Here is a 26,124-nt window from a genome sequence, read left to right as displayed (position 1 = left end):
CAAAACATTATGGGAACCATTAATACAAAAAGGCAATTTCTATCTCATTGGCAAGTTCAGATAATTACTACATGTATTTAATACGGAGTTATGGCCACTGTTATTGGCCTGAATTTTTATCATGTACAAGAATATTACTTTTTTTATGTTATGATAAATATATGAATAAAGTCTTATGTCTCCAGTTGCTGTGTTAGTAATAACTAGTACTCGGTGGAGGATATTAATTCAACGAATTTGCTAGTATTCAGTTTAGAATGTGTTTGAACAGTGATCAGTAATTATTTCAGATCTGCAAAACATAGCCGCAGTGAAAGTCCAGGATTAGATTCGGGGCCTGCACCTGTGTATGTTATATATGTTATAATTTTATGATAATTAGACAAAAATGCTTTAATAATCAATTATTATAATGCTTGCATATTAGACTAAAATGCTTTAATAATCAATTATTATAATGCTTGCATATAATAATTATACACTTAGTTATAACTTTCTCAATATTTTCTCAAGTATATCACACGTAACTATTGGAGGAAATGAATTTACATAAGTCTTGGACTTGTTTTCAAATCCTCTTCTGAATTTAATTAAGTTAATAATTTCTTTAGCATTGTATATCATTAACTTATTTCATCAGTCTTTCATTTTTCTTATTATACCATGTCTTCTGGTTGTAATGTTTATTTATGATTTGTAAATTCTGGAAATAAATATTGTTTAAACTAACTATTTGAAATGCCTATTTATAAAAAATAAATTCAAAGTAATTCCCTGTAAATTTGAAAACTTTTTTCAGCAATCAAAAGTTTTCTTCTACTATTAACGTAAGGTAAGTTAATGAAATTTATGTGTACAATTTTGGTTGACTATTCAAAGAAAATTTGGCTAATGTTTCTTAACTATTCTTTTCAACTTCTTAATGGATTCATAATTATTAAGTTAATCATTTCTTACAGGTTGAACCATATTTCATTGTGAATACTTCCTTGTTAAGTTTTTGTGTGCAAGATTTATTTGCAGAATTTCAAATGAAATTTGCTTTAAATCACAAAATATGGATCATAATTGTAAGTCACATACCAAGATCCATAACTGGTAGCATATTATTCAAAATTATTCCTCAATGGAAAAATAGAAAAAATCTTTTATTATTCAGCCACTTGTTTTTCTATCAATCAATGAAAATAATATATAAAAAATACATGGGTTTGTGGGTAACAGTTAAAATATCATCCCAAGGAAAGTATTGTTACCCGAGGCAATTAGCCGAGGGTAACAGTATTTTTACAAGGGATGATATTTTTACTGTTACCCACAAACCCATGTGTTATTTATTTTATTATCCCGAACAAATACTGTGATGATCTTAATTTGTAAACTAAATCTAATTGTAACAAAAATAAATCAAGAGTAGCAATAACTAAACTGGCCTTACACAGCCTGTTGATATTTGGCATACAGCATTGACACTGGTGGTCCCATACTGTGGGATACGATTTCAGGTCTGTTGCTCATCCACTTCCTGTTTATCAACTTAGTTAAATTTTCGACATTAATGGTCAATGGTAGGAAATTTTAGTAACAGTTTTCTCAGCAAGTACTAATCACAGCCTCTTGATATTTGGCATACAGCATTGACAGGTGGTCCCATACCGTGGGATTTGATTTCAGGTCTGTCACTTATACACTTCCTGTTTATCGACTTAGTTAAATTTTTGACCATTAAAAGTTAAATTTTCGACATTAATGGTCAATGGTAGGAAATTTTCATAACAGTTTTCTCAGCAACTACTTATCACAGCCTCTTGATATTTGGCATACAGCACTGACAAGTGGTCCCATACCGTAGGATTCGATTTCAGGTCTGTCCCTTTACTCGCTTATCCACTTCCTATTTTTCAACTTGGTTAAATTTTCGACATTAATGGTCAGTGGTAGGAAATTTTCATAACAGTTTTTCTCAGGCTGACTTCTAATCACAGCCTGTTGATATTTGGCATACAGCATTGACAGGTGGTCCCATACTGTGGGATTCGATTTCAGGTTTGTTGCTCATCCACTTCCTGTTTATCAACTTAGTTAAATTTCTGACATTAATGGTCAATGGTAGGAAATTTTCATAACAGTTTTCTCAGCAACTACTAATGACAGCCTCTTGATATTTGGCATACAGCATTTACATATGGTCCCATACCATGAGATCTGATGTCAGGTCTGTGCTTATCCACTTCCTTTTACTGACGTAGTTCAATTTTCGACATTTATGGTCATTGGTAGGTAATTTTCGTAACAGTTTTCTCAGCAACTACTAATCACAGCCTTTTCATATTTTGCATACAGCATTGACACATGGTCCCATAATGTGGGATTCGATTTCAGGTCTGTTGCTCATCCACTTCCTGTTGACTGCCAGCATTGACAGGTGGTCCCATACTGTGGGATTTGATTTAAGATCTGTCGCTTATCTACTTCCTTTTTATCAACTTAGTTAAATTTTCGACATTAAGGTCAATGGTAGGAAATTTTCGAAATAGTTTTCTGAGCAACTACTTATCGCAGCCTCTTGATATTTGGCATACAGCATTGACACATAGTTCCATACCTTTGGATTTTATTTCAGGTCTGTTGCTCATCCACTTTCTGTTTACTGACTTAGTTAAATTTTCGACATTAATGGTCAGTGGTAAATTTTTTTCTTAACATCACAGCATCATGATTTTTGGTATACAAATGCAACACGGCCTTTTCTGTCTTTGACCAATTTTTTAAGCCTTGTTTGACTAAAATTGGCTAAAAAAGAACAAAGGAAAAGTCACACAAGTACCATTTTGTAAGTATGTCCGTCTGTCTGTCTGTCTGTGCATCCCCATTTCATTTGTGTCCGGACTGTAACTTTGTCATACATTGAGGGATTTTGAAATAGCTTGGCACAAATGTCTACCACATCAAGACAATGTGTCGCTTCCAAGAACCACATCCCTACCTCTAAGGTCAAGGTCACACTTACATTTTGAAGTTTCACATTATCACAAATAGAGTTAATAGGTACACACAATCGTGTCCAGGCTGTAACTTTGTCATGCATCAAAGAAGTTCAAAATAGCTAGACATAAATGTCTACAACATCAAGATGTGTTGCGTTCAAGAATTACGTCCCTACCTCAAAGGTCAAGGTCACAATACCATTTTGAAGCTTCACTTTATCACAATAACAGTTTATAGGTACACACATTTGTGTCTGGACTGTAACTTTGTCATGCATCGAAGTATTTTAGAATAACTTGGCATAAATGTCTACCACATCAAGATGAAGTGTTTTGTGTAAGACCCGTGTTCCTACCTAGGTCAAGGTCACTCTAATTTAGTTTGATGGTACTTATGCTCATAAGAAGAGTTTGAAGGTACACATTAGTTTCCGAACTGTAACATTGTCATGCATTGAAGGATTTTAAAATAACTTTGCATAAATGTCTACCGCATCAAGATGTTGTGTCACATCCAAGACCCTTGTCCCAAGGTGTTAAGTTTGGTATAAATAGCACTTCATTTTACAAGAACAATATTAAGCAATTAGTTACTTTCATTCTCTTTTCTTTTCATAAAACCTACATGCTTAAGAAACCTTTTCGGGGGCAACCTCTTGTTATAATATACTATGCTTACCTTCGAGTAATATAATTTAATGGCAGAAATTTATTGGATCTTATCATTATAAGGATCTTAATTAATGAATATGTTTAATTTGAATAAGAAAGCATGGGAAGCAGGGTTCCCTATTACAAGTCATGCTATGGTAGTCTTTTCTTTTAAAAAAAAACAACTGCCAGTTATTTTAATGACATTATGTTTAAATTTCATGCTGTTTTTACCTATAGTGTGTAATGTATGTATGTATTCTAGGCCTAATTAGGGTCCATCCTTCTTTCAGATCCACTTCCTGTTAACTGACTTAGTTAAATTTTCGATATTGATGGTAAATGGTAGGAAATTTTCGTAACAATTTTTTCAGCAACTGCTAATCACAGCCTCTTGATATTTGGCATACAGCAGAGACACATGGTCCCATACTGTGGGATTTGATTTCAGGTCTGTCTCTTATCCACTTCCTGTTAACCGAATTAGTTAAATTTTCGACATTAATGGTGAATGGTAGGACATTTTCGTAACAGTTTTCTCAGCAACTACTAATCACAGCCTCTTGATATTTGGCATACAGCATTGACACATGGTCCCATACTGTGAGATTTGATTTCAGGTCTGTCGCTCTTCCACTTCATGCTTATTGACTTAGTTAAATTTTCGACTTTAATGGTCAATAGTAAATTTTTTTTGTAACATCACATCATTATGATATTTGGTATACAATTGCAACCCGGCCTTTTCTGTCTCTGACGTATTTTTCTTTCAATCAATGGAAATAGAATAGGTGTATAGGATTTTGTCAGCTGCCCCCCTCCCCCCAACCACATTTTGTTAATACACATTCATGTACATTTATAATCCATAATGAAAGAGAAGAGCAATCCAAAAAATCCAAACAAATTGATCAAAAAATAACTATTTATGACTCTTCATTAATGTAAAATCTTTAAAAAATTAAGATCCTGTAAATATATATAATTATAAGAGCATAACAATGAATGATGATTTTTATAATATACTATGCTTACATGTACCTTTGAGTAAAATAATTTTATGGCAGAAATTTATTGAAATCTAGGATCTTGATTAATGAATTTGTCTAATTTGAATAAGAGAGTGCACAAAGTATGCATTGGTAGTAGGGTTCCCAGTATTACAAGTCATGCTAAGGTAGTACTTTCTTTTTTTTTTAAAAAACTGCCTAGGCCCCAGTTATTTTAATGACATTATGTTTTCATACTGTATTTACCTAAAGTGTGTAATGTATGTTTGTATGATGGTCCATCCTTCTTTCAGGCACCAGAAAGTATGGAGCCTGTTATTGTGTGTAATGTTTTAAATTTGGCATAATTATATACTCTGTGTGTACCTAAAACATGTTTATTTTTCAAGTACATAGAGACTGTGTAGAAATTAATTATAGATTTCATATTTTGGTAATATGTAGGAATCTGATAAATTATTTGTAATATATTTTCAGTCCCACAAAAAGCAACCATTCACCATCTGCAGCACGTAAAGCAAACAATGAGAAAGAAGGTGAAATTACAAAGCTTCAGAAGGAAATGTAAGTTAAAGATTGTATTAAAGAGCAGATTGTTAAAGTAAGTTTATGGTTCTTTGGGTTATTTATCAAATTTTAGTATGACATTTGGAGTTGGGATGCGAGGAATTATATCACGAGGGCGTAGCCCGAGTGATATAATGATGCGCATCCGAACAACAAACAGTGATGTTATCAAGCGATAAAATCACCGATTTGGATATATTATTTCGATTCTAACACGACATCAACAAATAAATGCTGCCGTTCCTGATATTAAGCAAAATTGCGCCTGATTTGTTTCCGTACTTATTTTCAGCGCGTTGGATTTTTGTGCCCCCACGTTAGTGGCGGGCATTTAGATTTACCCTTGTCCGTCCGTCCGTCCGTCCTTCCGCACTCACAGGAGAGTAATTATGTGGCTAGAGGGACAATAGGTTCTCTTTGATGTCATTCATTCCGTAATGCTTTTATGTGGCTATTTTCTTTTGCGTGGCTAAAAAGAACAATAGAGAGAACAATAGAGTAGCCACATAATTACTGTCCTGTGAGAACGTCCGTCCGTCCGTCCGTTCACTTTTGTGTCGCACGTAACTCAAAAAGTATTTGACCTAGAGTCATGAAACTTTACAGGAATGTTGATCAGCATGTGTAGTTGTGCACCTGGGTATTTTCGTCTGGATATTTTTAGTATTTTCAGAGTTATTGCCCTTGACTTAGTTAAATTTTGCAATTTTCAACTTGTGTCGCATGTAACTCAAAAAGTATTTGACCTAGAGTCATGAAACTTTACAGGAATGTTGATCAGCATGTGTAGTTGTGCACCTGGGTATTTTCGTCTGGATATTTTAAGTATTTTCAGAGTTATTGCCCTTGACTTAGTAAAATTTTGCAATTTTCAACTTGTGTCGCATGTAACTCAAAAAGTATTTGACCTAGAGTCATGAAACTTTACAGGAATGTTGATCAGCATGTGTAGTTGTGCACCTGGGTATTTTTGTCTGGATATATTTAGTATTTTCAGAGTTATTGCCCTTGACTTAGTAAAATTTTGCAATTTTCAACTTGTGTCGCACGTAAGTCAAAAAGTATTTGACCTAGAGTCATGAAACTTTACAGGAATGTTGATCAGCATGTGTAGTTGTGCACCTGGGTATTTTCGTCTGGATATTTTTAGTATTTTAGAGTTATTGCCCTTGACTTAGTAAAATTTTGCAATTCCAACATGTGTCGCAGGTAACTCAAAAAGTATTTGACCTACAGTCATGTAACTTTACAGGAATATTGATTAGCATGTGCAGTTGTGCACCAGGTATTTTCGTCTGGATTTATTTAGTATTTTTAGAGTTATTGCCCTTCACTTAGAAAATTTTTTGCAATTTTCAACTTTGTGTCGCAAGTTTCTCAAAAAGGATTTGACATAGTCATTTAACCTTATAGGCAGGTTGCTCAGCATATTTTAGATTTGCACCTGGGATTTTGCTTGTGGATTTATCCAGTATTTGTAGAGTAATTTCCCTTGACTTAGTAAAAAGATTGACAGAACAGTGGCGCGGTGGGGGCACCCGTGTCCTATGGACACATTTCTAGTTTTGTGGTTACGTCACGTGTATAATGATTACGTCACATGTCTAAATATAGAATAATAATTACTGTGACTCTGTTGCATAATAACACACACTTTCGGTTCTTCTATGTTCAATAGGGAAAAATGCGGGTCGTGTTAGAATAACTGTTTTTACTAGCATGTTATTGTAGCTATGCATTCTTTGAAAATTTTAATTCTTCCATGTTATCTAGAAATTTAATGGCCTTTATGGATATTTTTTTTCTGCAATATTGGATGGTACGAAATGATTTGTGGACAAATTTATTAACAACTTTCCTCCAAACCAAGATTATGTTTCCTAAAACTAATGTGATTATACTGTCATGTAGAGCTCTATGCATCCTTGTGCTGACGATTATGGCCTGTTGAACATTTTTTTCTGCAATATAAGATGGTACGAAACAATTTTCATACAACTTGTGCTATACATGTATGTTGCCAATAGACTTAGGACTTATGAATATGAAATGTACTTGGAACATTAAGATGCATGACTGATTGTGTTTTATGCAATTATATATGTCTAATCAAATTAATGCTCAGAACGGCAAATTATACAGTAGGTTCATTCAGTTATAATGAACCCTGGCTGAACTATTATGGCAGTGGTATTATTAATAGTTTACAAAATTTTCTCAAAGTTGAATGTAGTAAAATGTTTCAATCAGTTTTCCAAACAATAAGTGTTTGCCATTGCAAGCTACAAAGAACTAAAATAAATTCTAATTAAGCTGTACATTACAAACAAGCACAATAATTATGCATACAGTGTTATCATACAGTATGCCAGTCATTTGGAAATGTTTTAACCTCAAAAGGAGACAGTTGTACTCTTTATAATGCTTGTGTTCTGTTTGCTTATTATGATTTAAATCTCAGTTAACACAATGATAATATAAGTATAATCAAAGCATATAAATTAAGTTAGATGTAAGAAAATAAGAATTCTTACTTGTGTGTAGTAATGTCACATATTTACTGTTTCATGGTTGGATCCTCTCAAATTTGTTGCCTGACAAATGCTGGTATTTATAATGAGCTGATAAAAGACTTTTTCACAATGAGTTCACTTTAGTAGGAGTAAATTAGCGAATAGGTTCTGTTACTATTGATAAAAGTATAAGTGTTTTTAAATTTTCTGTTTAAAAAGCGAAAGATTGAAGACAGAACTTGAAACTGAGAGGAAGACTGTAAAAGACAAGTCCCATTTATTGGATGACAAAGAGAAACAAATTAAAGGCCTAAAAAAGGTTATCGGTGAGAAAGATGGTAAATTGAAAGTGGCAGAAGAGGATGCAGAACATCTATCAAAAAGGTAGTCTTTTAGATATCTAACATCTATCTTACATGATAATAAAAAATGTTGATTACTGCCCTTAACAAACCAAAAAAATATAGAGAAATGCTAGGACTTACGAAAGTAAGAATACATATTCTGTAGAACTTACTGACTTGCATGAATACTTCAAGACATTGAGACTTTGACATATATATTGGGTTCAATTTACTGACATGTTGATCGACTATCTTCATAGTGGCCAGAAAAGGTGTGGAAAATATCTCAAGATCAAAAGTGTCAAAGTAATCAAAGGGCTACAACTTATTAATGGTAAAATTAACCTTAAGTATTCTAGACAGACACCATATAGACTGACACATTAAAAATTAAACTCATAAATATAAGCTCACCTGAGTACAATGTGCTCATGGCAAAATTGTGTGATCCCTTTCCAGCTGTTGTTGTGTGTTCAATAATTCAATAATTTCTTTAATCAAAATCACTGAAGCCAATGAATGCAAATTAACCAAACTTAACAGAAAAGATCCTTGGATGGTTCAAAATTGTCCAAATGGTTACAGTCTGTCGCATAAGTAGGTCACAGACCCAAAACAGAAATTTAAAAAAATGCAAATTTAAAAATGTCTTTGTCCAAAAAACTACAGTGATGCATTCTTAGACAACCTAGTCAATTTATGTCTCCAGCATAAAATATAATACAGTGTCATTAAAAGCGGTAAAGTTCCTATAAACTTGCAATCTTTTTAGTCCCCTACCGGTTTAACCGGAGAGGACTTTAGGTTTACCCTCCGTCCGTCTGTCCGTCCGTCTGTCCGTCCGCACTCACAGGAGAGTAATTATGTGGCTAGAGGGACAATAGGTAACTGTTCTTTCTCTTTGATGTCATTCATTCCGAAATGCTTTTATGTGGCTATTTTCTTTTGTGTGGCTAAAAAGAACAATAGAGAGAACAATAGAGTAGCCACATAATTACTGTCCTGTGAGAACTTCCGTCTGTCTGTCCGTCTGTCTGTCAGTCAGTCCGCACTCACAGGACAGTAATTATGTGGCTAGAGGGACAATAGGTAACTGTTCTTTCTCTTTGATGTTATTCATTCCATCAGCTGTCAACATTCTTGCCCAGGGCAAAAGAAATATGGTATGTGGGGAGATACCAACTGCAGTGAACCAGTTTCAAGAGGCTTGTGCCATACTCTCAAAAGCCTACGGTGAAACTGCTAAAGAATGTGCAGATGCCTACTTCTGTTATGGACAAGCTTTGTTAGACTTGGCTCGAATGGAGAATGGAGTGCTGGGAAACGCCCTTCAAGGAGTGCTGAAGGGGAGCGGTGGCCTAGTGGTTAAGGTGTCTGCCTCTCAACCCAGAGATCATGGGTTCGAGCCCTACTCTGGTCACGACCATGTTTCTCCATATGACACCAGTACTGGTTGGTTCCAGGAAGCGGACTCGAAAGTGATTAATATAAGTTGCAAGAACTTGTTTCGCAATCGAGCTTAAATAAATATGTTTAAACCATTCATTCCGTAATGCTTTTATGTGGCTATTTTCTTTTGTGTGGCTGAAAAGAACAATAGAGAGAACAATAGAGTAGCCACATTATTACTCTCCTGTTAGAACGTCCGTCAGTCCGTCCACAAAACTGGATCCCGCGTAACGCAAAAAGTACTAAAAATATTTTTATGAAACTTGATATCCTTTGCGACGGCCATAGCGTAATAAAACGTACCGAAAAATCGACTTCCCAAAAGCCGGGCGCTATAGTCATAAGAAGGCTATAACGTAATAAACCGGTATAAAATTTTGGCTTCCTGAAAGCCACTACTGTTTGTCGTAGGAAGGCCACCAAAATTTAGTTTTGAATGACTAAATTCTTGAAGTTTACCTTTCATTTCTTTCATTCTGTTAAATGTTGTTCAAATAAAAACACCAAATATGTTAATTGTATTCTGCCCTTTATTGACAGATATAGTAAATGTTTAGATATACAGTACACTTTTTAGCTCGACTTTTTTTTTTTTTGAAAAAAAAATAGAGGTATTGTTATAGTTGCGGCGGCGTTGCCGTTGCCGTCTGCAAACTTGTACCTGGATCATAACTTTTTTATTTCTTGGTGTTTTGTCTTCATACTTGGCCACAACAACCCTTGGGACAAGACCTTTCAGTAGACCACACTAACCTTGACCTTCATCCATAAATGACCTTGACCTTCAAGGTTAAAAGTCTAAATTTTGCTTGTTCATGCTGTAATTGGCTGTAACTTTGTTATTTTTGAATGGATTGTCTTCAAACTTGAACATAATAATCTTCAAGGATATTCCTTAAAAATAACCTGACAGACCTTGACCTTCACTCATAAATGACCTTGACTTTGAAGGTCAAATTATTGAAATTTTCATGTTTTTGGCTATTATTGGCTGTGACTTTGTTATTTTTGAATGGATTGTCTTCAAACTTGAACATAATAATCTTCAAGGATAACCCTTAAAAATTACCTGACAGACCTTGACCTTCACTCATAAATGACCTTGACTTTGAAGGTCATCTTATTGAAATTTTCATGTTTTTGGCTATTATTGGCTGTTACTTTGTTATTTTTGAATGGATTGTCTTCAAACTTGAACATAATAATCTTCAAGGATAACCCTTAAAAATAGCCCGATAGAACTTGACCTTCACTCATAAATGACCTTGACTTTGAAGGTCAAATTATTGAAATTTTCATGTTTTTGGCTATTATTGGCTGTAACTTTGTTATTTTTGAATGAATTGTCTTCAAACTTGAACATGATAATCTTCAAGGATATCCCTTAAAAATAACCTGACAGACCTTAACCTTCACTCATAAATGACCTTGACTTGAAGGTCAAATTATTGAAATTTTCATGTTTTGGGCTATTATTGGCTGTGACTTTGTTATTTTTGAATGGATTGTCTTCAAACTTGAACATAATAATCTTCAAGGATAACCCTTAAAAATAACTTTACAGACCTTGACCTTCACTCATAAATGACCTTGACTTTGAAGGTCAAATTATTGAAATTTTCATGTTTTTGGCTATTATTGGCTGTAACTTTGTTATTTTTGAATGGATTGTCTTCAAACTTGAACATATTAATCTTCAAGGATAACCCTTAAAAATAACCTGACAGAACTTGACCTTCCCTCATAAAAGACCTTGACTTTGAAGGTCAAATTATTGAAATTTCATGTTTTTGGCTATTATTGACTGTAACTTTGTTATTTTTGAATGGATTGTCTTCAAACTTGAACATAATAATCTTCAAGGATAACCCTTAAAAATAACCCGACAGACCTTGACCTTCACTCATTAATGACCTTGACTTTGTTTTGGCTGTAACTGGCTGTAACTTTGCTATGATTGAAGGGATCAACCTCATATTGTAACAGAACATACTTAAGGACAAGACCTTGTTGTTTATCGTGACTTCATCACGTGACTTCATCATGTGACTCCACCACGTGACTCCACCATGTGAGTCCACCACGTGAGTGCACCACGTGAGTGCACCACGTGAGTCCACCATGTGACTGCACCACGTGACTGCACCACAAGACTACACCACATGACTGCACCACGTGTCTCCACCACGTGACTCCACCACATGACTTCACCACGTGACTCCACCACGTGACTCCACCACTTGACTCCACCACGTGACTGAACCACGTGACTCCACCATGTGACTCCATTACGTGTCTCCACCACGTAACTACACCACGTGTCTCCACCACGTGTCTCCACCACGTGACTCCACCACGTGACTCCTCCACGTGACTCCACCACGTGTCTCTACCACGCGTCTCCACCACGTGACACTCCACCACGAGACTCCACCACGTGACTCCACCACGTGACTCCACCACGTGTCTCCACCACGTTCTCCACCACGTGACTCGACCATGTGACTCCACCACGTGACTCAACCACGTGACTCCACCATGTGACTCCACCACGTGTCTCCACCACGTGTCTCCACCACGTGACTTCCACCACGTGACTTCCACCAAGTGACTCCACCACCTGACTTCTACCACAACGTGATTCCACCAGGTGACACCACCACGTGACACCACCACGTGACTTCACCATGTGTCTCCACCACGTGTCTCACCACGTGTATATATTTATATAATTTTCTATTTATAGAATTGTCTGTAATTCTATTTATATAATTTTCTATTTATAGAATTGCGTGTCTCTCTATATATATATACATATATATAAATTAGTATATTTATATATAAAAAATACATAGACAAAACTAATGTGACAAGACAGAATGATTAATTTTATAAAAAGGAAATGTTTAGACTTTGTTCAAACATTCCTTTGTTTGCTTTTAGAGAAAGTAAAAAGTCGAGCGTTGCCCCCGCCCGGCGGTGGCTCTTGTTAATTAATGTGGTAATCAAATTGATATCCAAATAAATTGAAGAAAATCTTCTAAATGGTATAGTACTTTAAAATGCATTTATTGATACATCAAACGGAGTTTCTGTAAGCAGTTCTCTTATTTGAAACAAAAATGAGTTGAACTTACAAAATTCACGTTGAAAAGCATAGTATCAATCACCCTTCCTGAGAAAAATTGATTTTCATTGATTTTGATATAATTACGTTTTAAATTGTTGTGGACGTTTTACTCAACATGGTATTCTAATGGGCTATATAGGTAAATAACGTAAAATTTACCGTTTTAAAACATTCAGAACTTGTTTTAAAAAACAAGGATTGTGAGTCTGTTTATTGCAGTGGAACGTAATATTAACAGTGTTATACGGTATGGCTTTGTTGTTTATTGTATGCCGTTGAACAGCCATAGCGTAATATTTTGATTTTTCATAAACACATTAAAAAACCAGAATGTACGAAAACGAGGTTTTTACGGGTTTGCATGACACAAAATTCAAGTTTTACGCTGATTTACGCTATGGTTTCTAGAAAGGTATATTTTTGATACGTTTAACTACGTTATGGACGTCTGTCGTAAAATAAGACTGGCTTTCAGAAATGTAAAAATTCGATACGTTTTCTTATGCTTTGGCCGTCCTACGGGTAAAGCGGATGGCCGTCGAAAGTATATATGGATAGATGGCAGTATGGAGATTATGCACATCTTTTTCTTTTGTTCCTATGTTGAAAATTCTTGTTGCTATGGCAACAAATAGTCTGAAAATATGGCAAATTTAACACATAAACTGGATCCAGTGATAACTCAAAAAGTACTGAAAATAATTTTATGAAACTTGAAATATGGGTAGATGGCAGTCTGGATATTATGCGCATCTTTTTCTGTTCTTCCTATGTTGAAAATTTTAGTTGCTATGGCAACAAATAGTCTGAAAATATGGCAAATTTAGCACATAAACTGGATCCAGTGATAACTCAAAAAGTACTGAAAATATTTTTATGAAACTTGAAATATGGGTAGATGGCAGTCTGGAGATTATGCACATCTTTTTCTTTTCTTCCTATGTTGAAAATTCTGGTTGCTATGGCAAGAAATAGCCTGAATTTCAAGATTTCTGATTTAAAATTTTCAGCTTTTTTCACTATAAGTTCTTTATTTCTTAAGGTGTTTACTTCAAACTTTGAATATAAGTTTCTGGTCATCAACCACATCATATTGACAAGGTTTACAACTCTAGCACAAAAATTATCAGTATTACCTCCCTTGAACTTAGAATTTTTTAAATAACTTCTTTATTTCCTAATGTATCTACTTCAAACTTCATAATTATATATGTTTCTTATTATCACTCAACATTTTTGAGAAGGTTAAATACTCTAGCAAGACTATTTCCAGAATTATGTCCCCCTTAAACTTAGATTTTTTTCGAGAAATTGGTATTTTTTACTCCAACTTCTTCATTCCTTATAGGATTTACTTTAAAATCCCACATCGTAATAATATGACAAGGTTGTATAAACATAATTTCCTTACTAGGCAGGGAAACTTGACACATTACTGTGATATAGACAAACTTAGAACTCAAAAAATTTAAGTTCATTCATGTTATTCATTCACTGGTAAAATTGAATGGCCAATGGCCCATCAGAATGTTGCTGGGGTTCTTTTAACTAATAAAAATATAGGACCTTGATAACATACTTTTGATTATTTAAATTAGACTCATCATGTCTTAAAAATGATAGGGGTTATGGAAATCATAATGCCTTTAATTAAAACAAGAAACATTTTTTTATAATAGAAAATGCCAAATAAATAACAGAACTATATTTATATTTATCAATTTGTAAAGTGTATGTCAAGTAATCAGCAGAAAGCATCAAAATAATAAAGAAATGCACTTTACTTTAATTACATGTGTTTAAAATTGTCTGTCTCCAATTCCAAAAATTCTAATGGACAAATATTGTAGATATAACTGATATGGTGTAAACAGTTAAATAGAGGAATCACTTGTCTCAAGTGAAGACATGCTTGTGAACCTTATAATGTCCATCTATAAATGAAGATGTTTTTCTCTTGCTTTTGTCCCTTTCTTAATCAAATCAGATATTTACAATCAGAACATATGTTTTCTTCTATAATCTATGAGACTTTTTTTTTTAAATTACACCTGTGTTAAATACTCCTAAATGACCTTGACATTGAAGGTCAAATTATTGAAGTTTTCATTGTTTTGCTGTATTTAATTTATGAAGGATTGACTTCATATAAAGACACAACATGCTTCAGAATAAGATCTTTATGTATATCAAACTCAAATTAACCTTGACTTATATATGATTTATTTATAATTACTGAATATAACTGATTTTGCTATTATTTACTGAAACTTGGTAAATAATCAATGGATAATCTTCATACAACATTCAGAAACATTTGGACAATACTTGCAACAAGATTGAACTGACCTTGCCTTGGGCATTCAATGACCTTAACCATTAAGGTCAAATTATTGAATTTTGGTTAAATTGTTATAATTTTGCTATTTATGTAAGGATTTGACAAAGCAAGACTCGCTACTAAACAAACATATTGAATAATTTAGATGTGACTTTGACCTTTATTAGCCCTGATTTTTAGCTCACCTGTGTGAGCTTTTGTGATCGCTTTTCGTCCGGCGTCCGTCCGTCGTCCGTCCGTCCGTCGTCCGTCCGTAAACTTTTGCTTTAAATGACATCTCCTCATAAACCACTGAGCCAATTTCATCCAAACTTCACAGGAATGTTCCTTTGGTGGTCACCTTTAAAAATTGTTCAAAGAATTTAATTCCATGCAGAACTCTGGTTGCCATGGCAACCGAAAGAAAAATCTTTAAATATCTTCTTTTAAACAACCCTAAGAGCTAGAGCTTAGATATTTGGCATGAAACATCTTCTAGTGAGTTTCTACCAAGTTTGTTCAAATAAAAGCCCTGGGGTCAAAATTGGCCCCGCCCCAGGGGGTCATTGATTTTCCCTATATGCATATAGTAAAAACTTAAAAAATCTTCTTTTAAAGAACCAAAACAGCTAGAGCTAAGATATTTGGCATGAAACATCTTCTAATGAGTGTCTACAAAGTTTGTTCAAATAAAAGCCCTGGGGTCAAAACTGGCCCCGCCCCGGGGGGTCATTGATTTTCCTATATGCATATAGTAAAAACTTAAAAAATCTTCTTTTAAAGAACCGTAAGAGCTAGAGCTTAGATATTAAGCATGAAACATCTTCTAGTGAATGTCTACCAAGTTTGTTCAAATAAAAGCCCTGGGGTCAAAATTGGCCCCGCCCCAGGGGGTCATAGATTTTCCCTATATGCATATAGTAAAAACTTAAAAAATCTTCTTTTAAAGAACCCAAAGAGCTAGAGCTAAGATATTAAGCATGAAACATCTTCTAGTGAGTGTCTACCAAGTTTGTTCAAATTAAAGCCCTGGGGTCAAAATTGGCCCCGCCTCGGGGGTCATTGATTTTCCCTATATGCATATAGTATAAACTCAAAAAATCTTCTTTTAAAGAACCATAAGAGCTAGAGCTTAGATATTTGGCATGAAACATCTTCTAATAAGTGTCTACCAAGTTTGTTCAAATAAAAGCCCTGGGGTCAAAATTGACCCTGCCCCAGGGGGTCATAGATTTTCCCTATATGCATATAGTAAAAACTTAAAAAATCTTCTTTTAAAGAACCCAAAGAGCTAGAGCTAAGATATTTAGCATGAAACATCTTCTAATGAGTGTCTACCAAGTTTGTTCAAATAAAAGCCCTGGGGTCAAAATTGGCCCCGCCCCAGGGGGTCATTGATTTTCCCTATATGCATATAGTAAAAACTTAAAAAATCTTCTTTTAAAGAACTCAATAAGCTAGAGCTAAGATATTTAGCATGAAACATGTTCTAATGGGTGTCTACCAAGTATGTTCAAATAAAAGCCCTGAGGTCAAAACTGGCCCCGGGGGGGGGGGGGGGCATTGATTTTCCTTAAATGTGTATAGCAAAAACTTAAAAATCTTCTTTGAAAAAACCCAAATAGCTAGAGTTAAGATATTAAGCATGAAACATCTTTAAGTAAATATCTACAAAAATGTTCAAATAAAAGCCCGGGGGTCAAAACTGGCCCTGCCCCAGGGGTGTCATTGTTTTTAACTATATGTGTATAGTAAAAACTTTAAAAATCTTCTTTTAAAAAACCCAATGAGCTAGAACTTAGATGTTTAGCATGAAACATCTTCTTATGGGTGTCTACCAAGTCTGTTCAAATAAACAAATAAAAGCCCTTGGGTAAAAATTGGCCCGGGGGTGGGGGGGGCCTATATACAGGTGAGGGACCTTAGGGCCATCATGGTCCTCTTGTTGCTATAATTAGGTGAAACCTGGTAATTGATAAATGGATTAATCATTTTCATACTTCATGCAACCTTTAGGAAGGATCAACTGACCTTAACCTTTAAGTGACCTTGACCATCAAGTTCATATTAATGAATTTTGATTAAGTTAATTGTCATAAATTTGATTCATACATGGACTGAACAACTCTTATGACCAAATGGACATGTTAAATAATTTAGATATATTTAGATATGACCTTGACCTTTAATGACCTTGACAGTCAGATGATAGAATTTTGCTAGTTCCGGGGGCCACACATGTTACAAAGTTGTTCTGATAAACAATATTTGTTTTAATTAAAAGATTCGGAACTAGCAATACACACTCGAATTCTACTCCTCATGGAGTAAACATAACACCTGATCAAGACATTAGGCAGGGTCCTCAATTCCACATGCAGTGCCCCTGCAAGGTCATTAACATTGTCTGTCTGGTGATTTCTCCTCACTCTTCACCCAAGTTCATCCTAAATATGTTCAGTTGGATTCATATCTGGGTAGACAGGGGGCCAGGGTAAGACATTAATATAGTTGCGAGCTAGAAAATTGGCTGTTAAACAGGCAGAGTGTGGTCTTGCCTTGGCTTGCTGGAAATGTAACCCAGGACCATGAGCCTGCATGAATGGTAAAAGAGTTTGTCAGAACACAATCCTGTGCTGTAAGGTCCCGATGCAACCACAAGCTCTGTCTTTCGGTCTCCCATTATTCCTTACAATAGCACCACACTTATCCCGGGCTACCAAACCTATTCCCTTCCCGGATACAACATTGTGTGAAACATGCATTTCTGTGACGAGAGATTCATAGCCTGCAGTCAGCATGACTTACTCTAAAGCAAGATTCCTGGCTGAAAATAACCCGACCCCACTGGTTTCGTGTCAAGGGTAAGTGACGCTGTGCCTAGGCCAACCTGGCGGGGTCTTTAAGTATCTGACCAGTGTAGGTCTGCGGGAACGACTTGGAATGTTGGATTGCACAAGGCGATTTAGGATAGTTTGGGCAAATGTAGCTGCCAAGCAGTAGCAGGCAAAAACTGGCTGTGGAGGTGATTCAGCCTAATGACGTGGTTGTCCCTTAGTGACGTCATACGAGTGCACCAGATCTTGGACAATCATGAACAGATTCAGTATTACCAAACCGTGTATTAAGATTATGAATTGTTTGCCTAGAGCAGCCAAAATGCTGTACATGTCCATTACCCTAGCACCCGCTTGCAGCATCCCAACAGCCTGATTACATTGATTTTCAGAGAGCCATGGCATGGCTCCTGAAATTGTAAGATTAAACTGTAGAGTGTTCAAAATTGTTAAGAAGAGCAAAAGTTTCTGTGTAGGAAGTTTTTCTAAATACTAGTATGACATGAGATTATTTGAGTAAAACTGGAAATCCCTGTTCAAGTTGCCCTTGCATGATACAACTGCATGAGATTATCTGGTTTGTGTAGTGTATCAATATCTCAATGAAATAAGGTAGACTTGCTTATCTTGCATGATGAGTATGCACTGAAATTTAAATTTCTAAAAAACTGTCAAAGTTAATCATATCTAACATAAATACTTGTTAAATATTAAAATTTGAATGCATTTTTATGTGCTAAGCAACTTAATAGGAAAACATTCTCAGTTATGCCCCCTTTTTGACTTTGAATTTCTTGTTTATCTTTTCTGAAAGTATCACAGATATTGAGTTAAGACTTGTTCACTACTTGTTCACTAATGCATTTCTAAGGAGCAGGCAACCCAGAAAGCCCCATTTTTATCGAGGCTGCTTGCAAGAGCTTGACATAGTTGTCATAATGGCCATTCAGTGTATGTGTGTGAGTGCCTGCATCCGTCCGGATTATGTTTGTCTGGGTCGTGACTCTGTCATAGAGATGGTAGAATTTCAAATAACTCTGCACAAATGATCACAATAATGAGACGACCTGTCATAGGCAAGAACCGTGTGGCTAGATCAAAGTCATAATTCAAAGTATAATGCAAAAAAAATGGTATCCAACAGCTTGTCCACACCTTAACTTTATCATTAGCTGGTTGAATTTAAAATAACTTGGCACAAATATTAAACATCATGAAACAGTGTATCAAATGCAAAAACCGTTTGGCTAGGTCAAATGCAAAAACCGTTTGGCTAGGTCAAAGCTCAAGGTCATACCTCAAGGTCAGATGTGACAGTGGGCTTGCCATGTTGCCCTTGGGCATCTAGTTGCTGAATTGTTTCCCTTTTTTACTAAAAATATTTGCATTTCAATAAAAAAAACTGTCATAGATTTTCACTTCAACCTTGAAATATTTGTTGACTTTCAAGAAGGTAAGGCTGCTATGCATGTTTGTAGAATTTTTACTTGTTTTTGCTAACAAATTCTCAAAAAGGGAGAATTATGTAAAAACAGCAGGATTAATGAAATGAAGTTTATCATATGACTGATATCAATTCTACAAATGGCAATATAATATTTATACTTTTTGTATACTTATATTGTGTAAGGTTGACCAGATGACCAGTGAATAAAAGCTGTTGCTTTCTATCCCTGGAATGTATGTTGACATTAAATACATTAGTTTTGTATTTGATTCAATATTTACAGAGTGAATGAGGAGAATATGAAAAGAACAGATGTTGAAAGACATTTAAACGAGAAGGAGGAATTAGTTATGATGCATGAGAGACGAGCACATGATAATTATGTTGAGAATCAGCAGCTAAAAGCTAGAGTTAAAGAATTAGAGAGTGCACATAAGACCCTTGCAAAGGAAAAGAATCAGGTTGAACACAATGCAAAGAAAAGTATAGAACACTTGGAAGGTTATTTTAAAGACGAGAAAAGGAAATATGATGACGAGTACAAAAAACTTTTAGCAGAACGAGATGATTTAAGAGACCGGTAAGTTAGTGCCATTTGAAGCCATTCAAAATATAGGAATTTATCCCATATCAGTGCTGCCTTTGTGACTCCTTAAAATGGTACCATGATTGTGCATATATTTGTGTTATACAAACATTGTTAACATTTACTATAGACGCGTCAATGATAAATGGTTCTTCTTCACTTCAAACAGTCTTTATTTTTGGTATGGAAATTTTTCTAACACTAAATAGATTTTGAACACTGAAAATTCCATCAAACATTTTAAATGAAGATTTACTTCCTGGTTTAAAAGCACAATGTAATTTTGTCATATGGTCACTTCAGAAGACCCTTGTTTGGGAACACCAACCTTCAGCTGGATAGCTTGCATACATGAAGTATTTAAAGTGAAATTTGTCTGTTACAACCTTAAACACTCATCTTGTATCTGCTTTATGTCCGTAACATCCTATGCAATTCTAAGAAAATAAAACAAAACACATACTTACAATATGAATCGCTTCCTCTGCCAAAGAAGTCCAAACAAAACATTTAATGCACAATAATGAGTGTCCAATATATTTTGACATTGATCCGCTGAAATTGAAACACTTGCCAACCTTTCAATTTTAAAAATGTTACTCATAGATGAGCTTTAATAATGTCTGTTGTTTTTATACCCCCAAAAACGAAGTTTGGGGGGGTATATAGGAGTCACCCGGTGGTCGGTCGGTCCAGACGTCCGTTGCATTTTCCTTGTCCGGAGCATAACTTGAAAACTAATGGTTGGAATTCAATATAACTACATACAATGGTCAAGCACATTGAGAGGAAGTGCAGTGCACAAGAACCATAACTCAATCATGACTAATTACAGAGTTATTGCCCTTTGTTACTTTTCCTTGTCCGGGGCATAACTTGAAAACTACTGGTTGGAATTCAAAACAACTTCATACAATTGTCAAACACAATAAGGGGAAGTGCAGTGCACAAGAACCATAACTCTATCTAAAGTAATTACAGAGTTATTGCCCTTTGTTGCTTTTCCATTGCTTTTTTTTTGTCCGTTGCATTTTCCTTGTCCGGAGCATAACTTGAAGACTAATGGTTGGAATTCAATATAACTACATACAATGGTCAAGCACATTGAGAGGAAGTGCAGTGCGTAAGAAACATAACTCTATCTTGACTTATTACAGAGTTATTGCCCTTTGTTACTTTTCCTTGTCCGTGGCATAACTTGAAAACTACTGGTTGGAATTCAAAACAACTTCATACAATTGTCAAACACAATAAGGGGAAGTGCAGTGCACAAGAACCATAACTCTATCTAAAGTAATTACAGAGTTATTGCCCTTTGTTGCTTTTCCATTGCCTTCTTTTTTTTGTCCGGACCATAACTTGAAGACTTATGGTTGGAATTCAATATAACTACATACAATGGTCAAGCACATTGAGAGGAAGTGCAGTGCATAAGAACCATAACTCTATCTAAAGTAATTACAGAGTTATTGCCCTTTATTACTTTTCCATTGCTTTTTTTGTCCGGACCATAACTTGAAGACTAATTGTTGGAATTCATTATAACTTCATACAATGGTCCAGCACATTGAGAGGAAGTGCAGTGCACAAGAACCATAACTCCATTTTGACTTATTACAGAGTTACTGCCCTTTGTTTCTTTTCCTTGTCCAGAGCATGACTTTAAAACTGCTGGTTGGAATTCAAAACAATTTCATACAATGGTCAAGCTGAATAAGGGGAAGTGCAGTGCACAAGAACCATAACTCCATCTTGACTAATTACAGAGTTATTGCCCTTTGTTACTTTTCCATTGCTTTCTTTTGTCCGGACCATAACTGGAAAACTTATTGTTGGAATTCATTATAACTTCATACAATGGTCAAGCACATTGAGAGGAAGTGCAGTGCATAAGAACCATAACTCTATCTTGACTAATTACAGAGTTACTGCCCTTTGTTACTTTTCCTTGTCCAGAGCATAACTTGAAAACTACTGTTTGGAATTCAGTACAACTTCATACAGTTGTCAAGGACATTCAAAGGAAGTGCAGTGCACAAGAGCCATAACTCCATTTTGACAAAATTCAGAGTTACTGCCCTTTGATACTTTTCCTTGTCCGGAGCATAACTTAAAACGTACTGGTTGGAATCCAAAACAACTTCATACAATGGTCAAGCACAATAAGAGGAAGTGCAGTGCACAAGAACTATAACTCTATCTTCAGTATTTATAGAGTTATTGCCCTTTGTTCTTTTTCTTTGTCTTTCTGGACTTTTTACAGAGTAATTCAATTAAACTTCATCAATGGCCAACCACATTGAAAGGAAATGCAACATACATGAACCACAATTATCTTTAATTGCCCACAACCATAACTCTATGTTTCAATTCTTTTACAAGGTATTCTGTTACTAGTAACATCCTCATTTCCGAAGCAGACTTGTGGGGGTATTAATCACATTTAGTGATAGTTCTAGTTTAATCCCCTTCCGCATAGCGGAAAGGAGATTACAGGAATGGCCTTCGTCTGTCATTCCGTCTGTCCGTACAAACCCAGAGGTACTTGTGTGACTTGGAAAACAATTGGTTATAGTAAATTCTCTTTGATCCTATTCATTCTATTTTTACTTGTGTTTCTTTTTATGTCCCCGAAGGATGGCATATTAAAATCATACCGTCCGTCTGTCAGTCCGGACGGACCCCGGACTGACGGACATCCGTCCCGCTTTATACATATAGACAGTGGTGGTCCTGTCTGCTCTGAAACTTTAGTATGTATGAAAGGATTTTAATTTTTCTTTCATATAAGAAATAACCATAGATGTATGGTGTGTCGCGAACAAGACTTGGGTTCCTACGACTAAGGTCGAGGTCACTGTGGGAGTTCAAACTTGGTCATTTTTTATGTTATATAGATATAGAAAGTGGTGGTTGTGTCTGCTCTGAAACTTCAGTATGCATGGAAGGATTGTAATTTTTCTTTCAAATATGAAATAACCATAGATGTATGGTGTGTCGCAAACAAGACTCGGGTTCCTAAGACTAAGGTTAAGGTCACTGTGGGGGTTCAAACTTTGTCATTTTTTATTTTATATAAATATAGATAGTGTTGGCTCTGTCCCCTCTGAAACTTAAGTATGCATGAAAGGATTTTAATTTTATCTTCATATATGAAATAACAATAGATGTATGATATGTCGCCATCAAGACTCGGGTTTATACCACTAAGTTTAAGGTCACTGTGGGCGTTCAAACTTTGTCATTTTTTATATTATATAAATATAGATGGTGGTGGTTGTTTCTGCTCTGAAACTTCAGTATGCATGAAAGGATTTTAATTTTTCTTTCATTCATTGTATATGAAATAACAATAGATGTATGGTGTGGGCAAACAAGACTCAGGTTTCTACGACTAAGGTCAAGGTCGCTCTGGGCGTTCAAACTTTTGTCATTTTTTATGTTATATAAATATAGATGGTGGTGGTCGTGTCCACTCTGAAACTTCAGTATGCATGAAAGGATTTTAATATTTATTTCACATATGAAATAACCATAGATGTTACAATGGTAAGTCGCAAACAAGGCCTGGGTTTTTTTTGACTAAGGTAAAGGCCACTCTGGGGGTTCATACTTTGTCATTTTAAATTTTTATGTTATATAAATATAGAAGGTGGTGTTAATGTCTGCTCTGATTTTAATTTTTCTTTCACATATGAATTTACCATAGATGTATTGTGTGTCGCGAATAAGACTCAGGGTTTCTATGGATAAGGTCAAGGTCATTGTGGGTTCAACCTTTTTCAATTTTGATGCTAATATACATATAGGCAGAGATGGTCGTGTCTGCTCTGAAACTAATATGCATGAAAGGATTATATTTTTTATTTTCACATATGAAATTATCATTAATGTATGAGTGTTGCATTTAAGACCCATGTTCCTACGTCTTAGTTAAAGGTCACTGCTGGGGTTTAAACTTTTTCAATATTTATTTAATATACATATAAATTGTGGTTGTTGTGTCTGCTCTGTAACTTCCATATACATAAAAGTTTCAATTTTTATTATCCCCCGCCGATGGAATCGGGAGGGGGATATAGTTTTGGCGTTGTCCGTCCGTCCGTCCTTCTGTCTGTCCGCACAAACATTTTAGGTATATGAGCTAACTAACGGTACACTGGGACAAAAGATAACAAAGGACTTCATTCCGTAAATAATAGTTAGCTCATAAGGAAACAATAGTTAGCCCACAAGGAAACAAAAGAAAAGAACAATAGAAATAGCTCATAAACCTGAAAAATTGGAACGTCCGTCCTTCCGTCCATCCGAATTTGGTTTCCGGAGTAGTTCTCTGCAACTACTGGCTGGAATTCAACAAAACTTTATGGGAATCATCAATATCAAGAGGAGATGCGCATATCGTCGGCTTGTTCCGGTCAGACCTTTTAACTCAGAGTTATGGCCCTTGATTAGTTATGTAGTATGAATATGGAGTAAAAATCGTTTCCGGAGTAGTTCTCTGCAACTACTGGCTGGAATTCAACAAAACTTTATGGGAACCTTCAATACCAAGAGGAGATGCGCATATTGTCGGCTTTTTCCGGTCAGACACTTTAACCCAGAGTTATGGCCCTTGATTAGTTATGCATAATGCATATAGAGAAAAAATCGTTACCGCGCTACTTCTCTGGAATTCAATGAAACTTTATGGGATACTAAGAGGAGATGTGCATATAGTCGCCTTGTTCCGGTCAGATACTTATAACTCAGATTTATGGCCCTTGAATAGTTATGTAGTATGCATACATCTCATTGGCATTTCCAGATATTACTATTTAACACAAAGGTATGGCTCTGTTATTTCCCTAAATATTTATCAGGTTCAAAGAATATTACTGTTTATGCCATGATTATTATATAAAGTAAGCCTTATGTCTTCAGTTGTTGTGTTAATAATAACCAGTACTCGGCGGGGGATATGAATTCAATGAATTTGCTTGTTTAAATATATAAAGTCACCATAGATGGACAATGTGTTGAGTACAAGACCCAGGTTTCTTTGTCTGACTTAAAGGTCACTGCTGGGGTTCGAACTTTGTCATTTTGACCACAACACTAAACATGTAATAGGTGGTTTATAACTAGAATCCTTCAAGGGCATTTGTCACGTTCTGAGACAGCTCTTGTTTTAAGCCTTGTGTGACTAAAAATGGCTAAAAAGATCAAAGGAAAAGTCACATAAGCACCATTTCGTAAGCACGTCTGTCTGTCTGTCCGTTTGTCCAACACATTCGTGTCCATTCCATCACTTTTTAACTGCTTAAAAAATTTTTGAAATAACTTGGCACAAGTTATCACCATAATGAGACGATGTGCAGAGAGCAAAAATTGGGTTGCTACCCCCAAGTTCAAGGTCACACTTAAAGGTCAAATGTTAAAAAGTCTTCATTTCATATTAAAAGTCTACATTTCGTGACCGCTCAATAACTTTTAAACCGCTGAAATTTTTTTGAAATAACTTGTCACAACTGATCACCATTATAAGACGACGTGCAGAGCCCATTTATTGGCTTTCTACCCCAAGGTCAAGGTCTCACTTTTAGGAATAATGTTTAAAAGTCTACATTTCTTGTCCACTCCATAACTTTGAGTTGCAAGGTCAAAGTGACTTGTGCTTACAATTTTTGTAAAAAGCCTTTGTATTTTTTTACCAATGTAACTTGAATATTTTTTAAACTTCATCACAAGTCATAGCAATGTCTTGCCAAGTTATATTTTTAAATCACCATGACTCTGTCATATAAAGAGATGGAACTTTATTTACATTCTTTTTGCAATTTTTCTGTCCATAACAAAGTGAATGGGTAAACCTTTCTTGAATCTGAGCCAGAAGCATTATTGTTTAACAAACACATTCTTCTTTAAAATGCAAAACCTGTGGAGTTTCCAGGGCATTGCTCTGCTATATTGCCCTAGACACAAAGGGCCCTCATACCCTCAGCTGTATAAAGTTATTTCCTCTTTCGTACCCATCTCCCAATCACACCCAAGGTGGTCCTTTAAAATTATTTGTAAAGAATCTCTGGCATGATTAAATTGCATTGGAAGAAAGCTTCATTTCTAAAAGAACATTTCTAACATGTTGCAATTTTTTTCTGTAATTTATGTCAGACCAGAATTCCTTAGCATTCTTCGCAACCATTACTTCAAAAAAGCATGGGAAGTAATAAAAGTTTATAAATACATTTACATATATTAAGTTGTATTTAGCTCACAAGAACTGAAGGTTCAGGGTAAGCTA

At 35.3% G+C, this 26,124-nt stretch overlaps 2 protein-coding genes across 2 annotated transcripts in view; both read left to right on the top strand.

Moving 5' to 3' along the window:
* Positions 1-1,373, top strand: part of LOC132728000 (uncharacterized) — a 29,517-nt gene extending 28,144 nt beyond the window's left edge. Inside the window, exon 4 of the mRNA XM_060713601.1 lies at positions 291-1,373. Coding sequence (XP_060569584.1) covers positions 291-375 — 85 coding nt within the window. The 3' untranslated portion in view covers positions 376-1,373. The remainder of the gene's footprint in view (positions 1-290) is intronic.
* An 825-nt stretch (positions 1,374-2,198) lies between these two features.
* The window catches only part of LOC132727999 (myosin-9-like), a 35,629-nt gene continuing 11,703 nt past the window's right edge, over positions 2,199-26,124 (top strand). The window contains exons 1-4 of the mRNA XM_060713600.1: positions 2,199-2,215; positions 5,126-5,212; positions 7,948-8,112; positions 19,539-19,835. Coding sequence (XP_060569583.1) covers positions 2,199-2,215; positions 5,126-5,212; positions 7,948-8,112; positions 19,539-19,835 — 566 coding nt within the window. The remainder of the gene's footprint in view (positions 2,216-5,125; positions 5,213-7,947; positions 8,113-19,538; positions 19,836-26,124) is intronic.

The sequence above is a fragment of the Ruditapes philippinarum genome, unplaced genomic scaffold, assembly GCF_026571515.1.
Source record: "Ruditapes philippinarum isolate M1 unplaced genomic scaffold, ASM2657151v2 ctg769_1_1_1_1, whole genome shotgun sequence".
Lineage (NCBI taxonomy): Eukaryota > Metazoa > Mollusca > Bivalvia > Venerida > Veneridae > Ruditapes > Ruditapes philippinarum.
The sequence above is the reverse complement of the archived record's forward strand: the minus strand, read 5'-3'. Positions and strand labels throughout refer to the sequence as shown.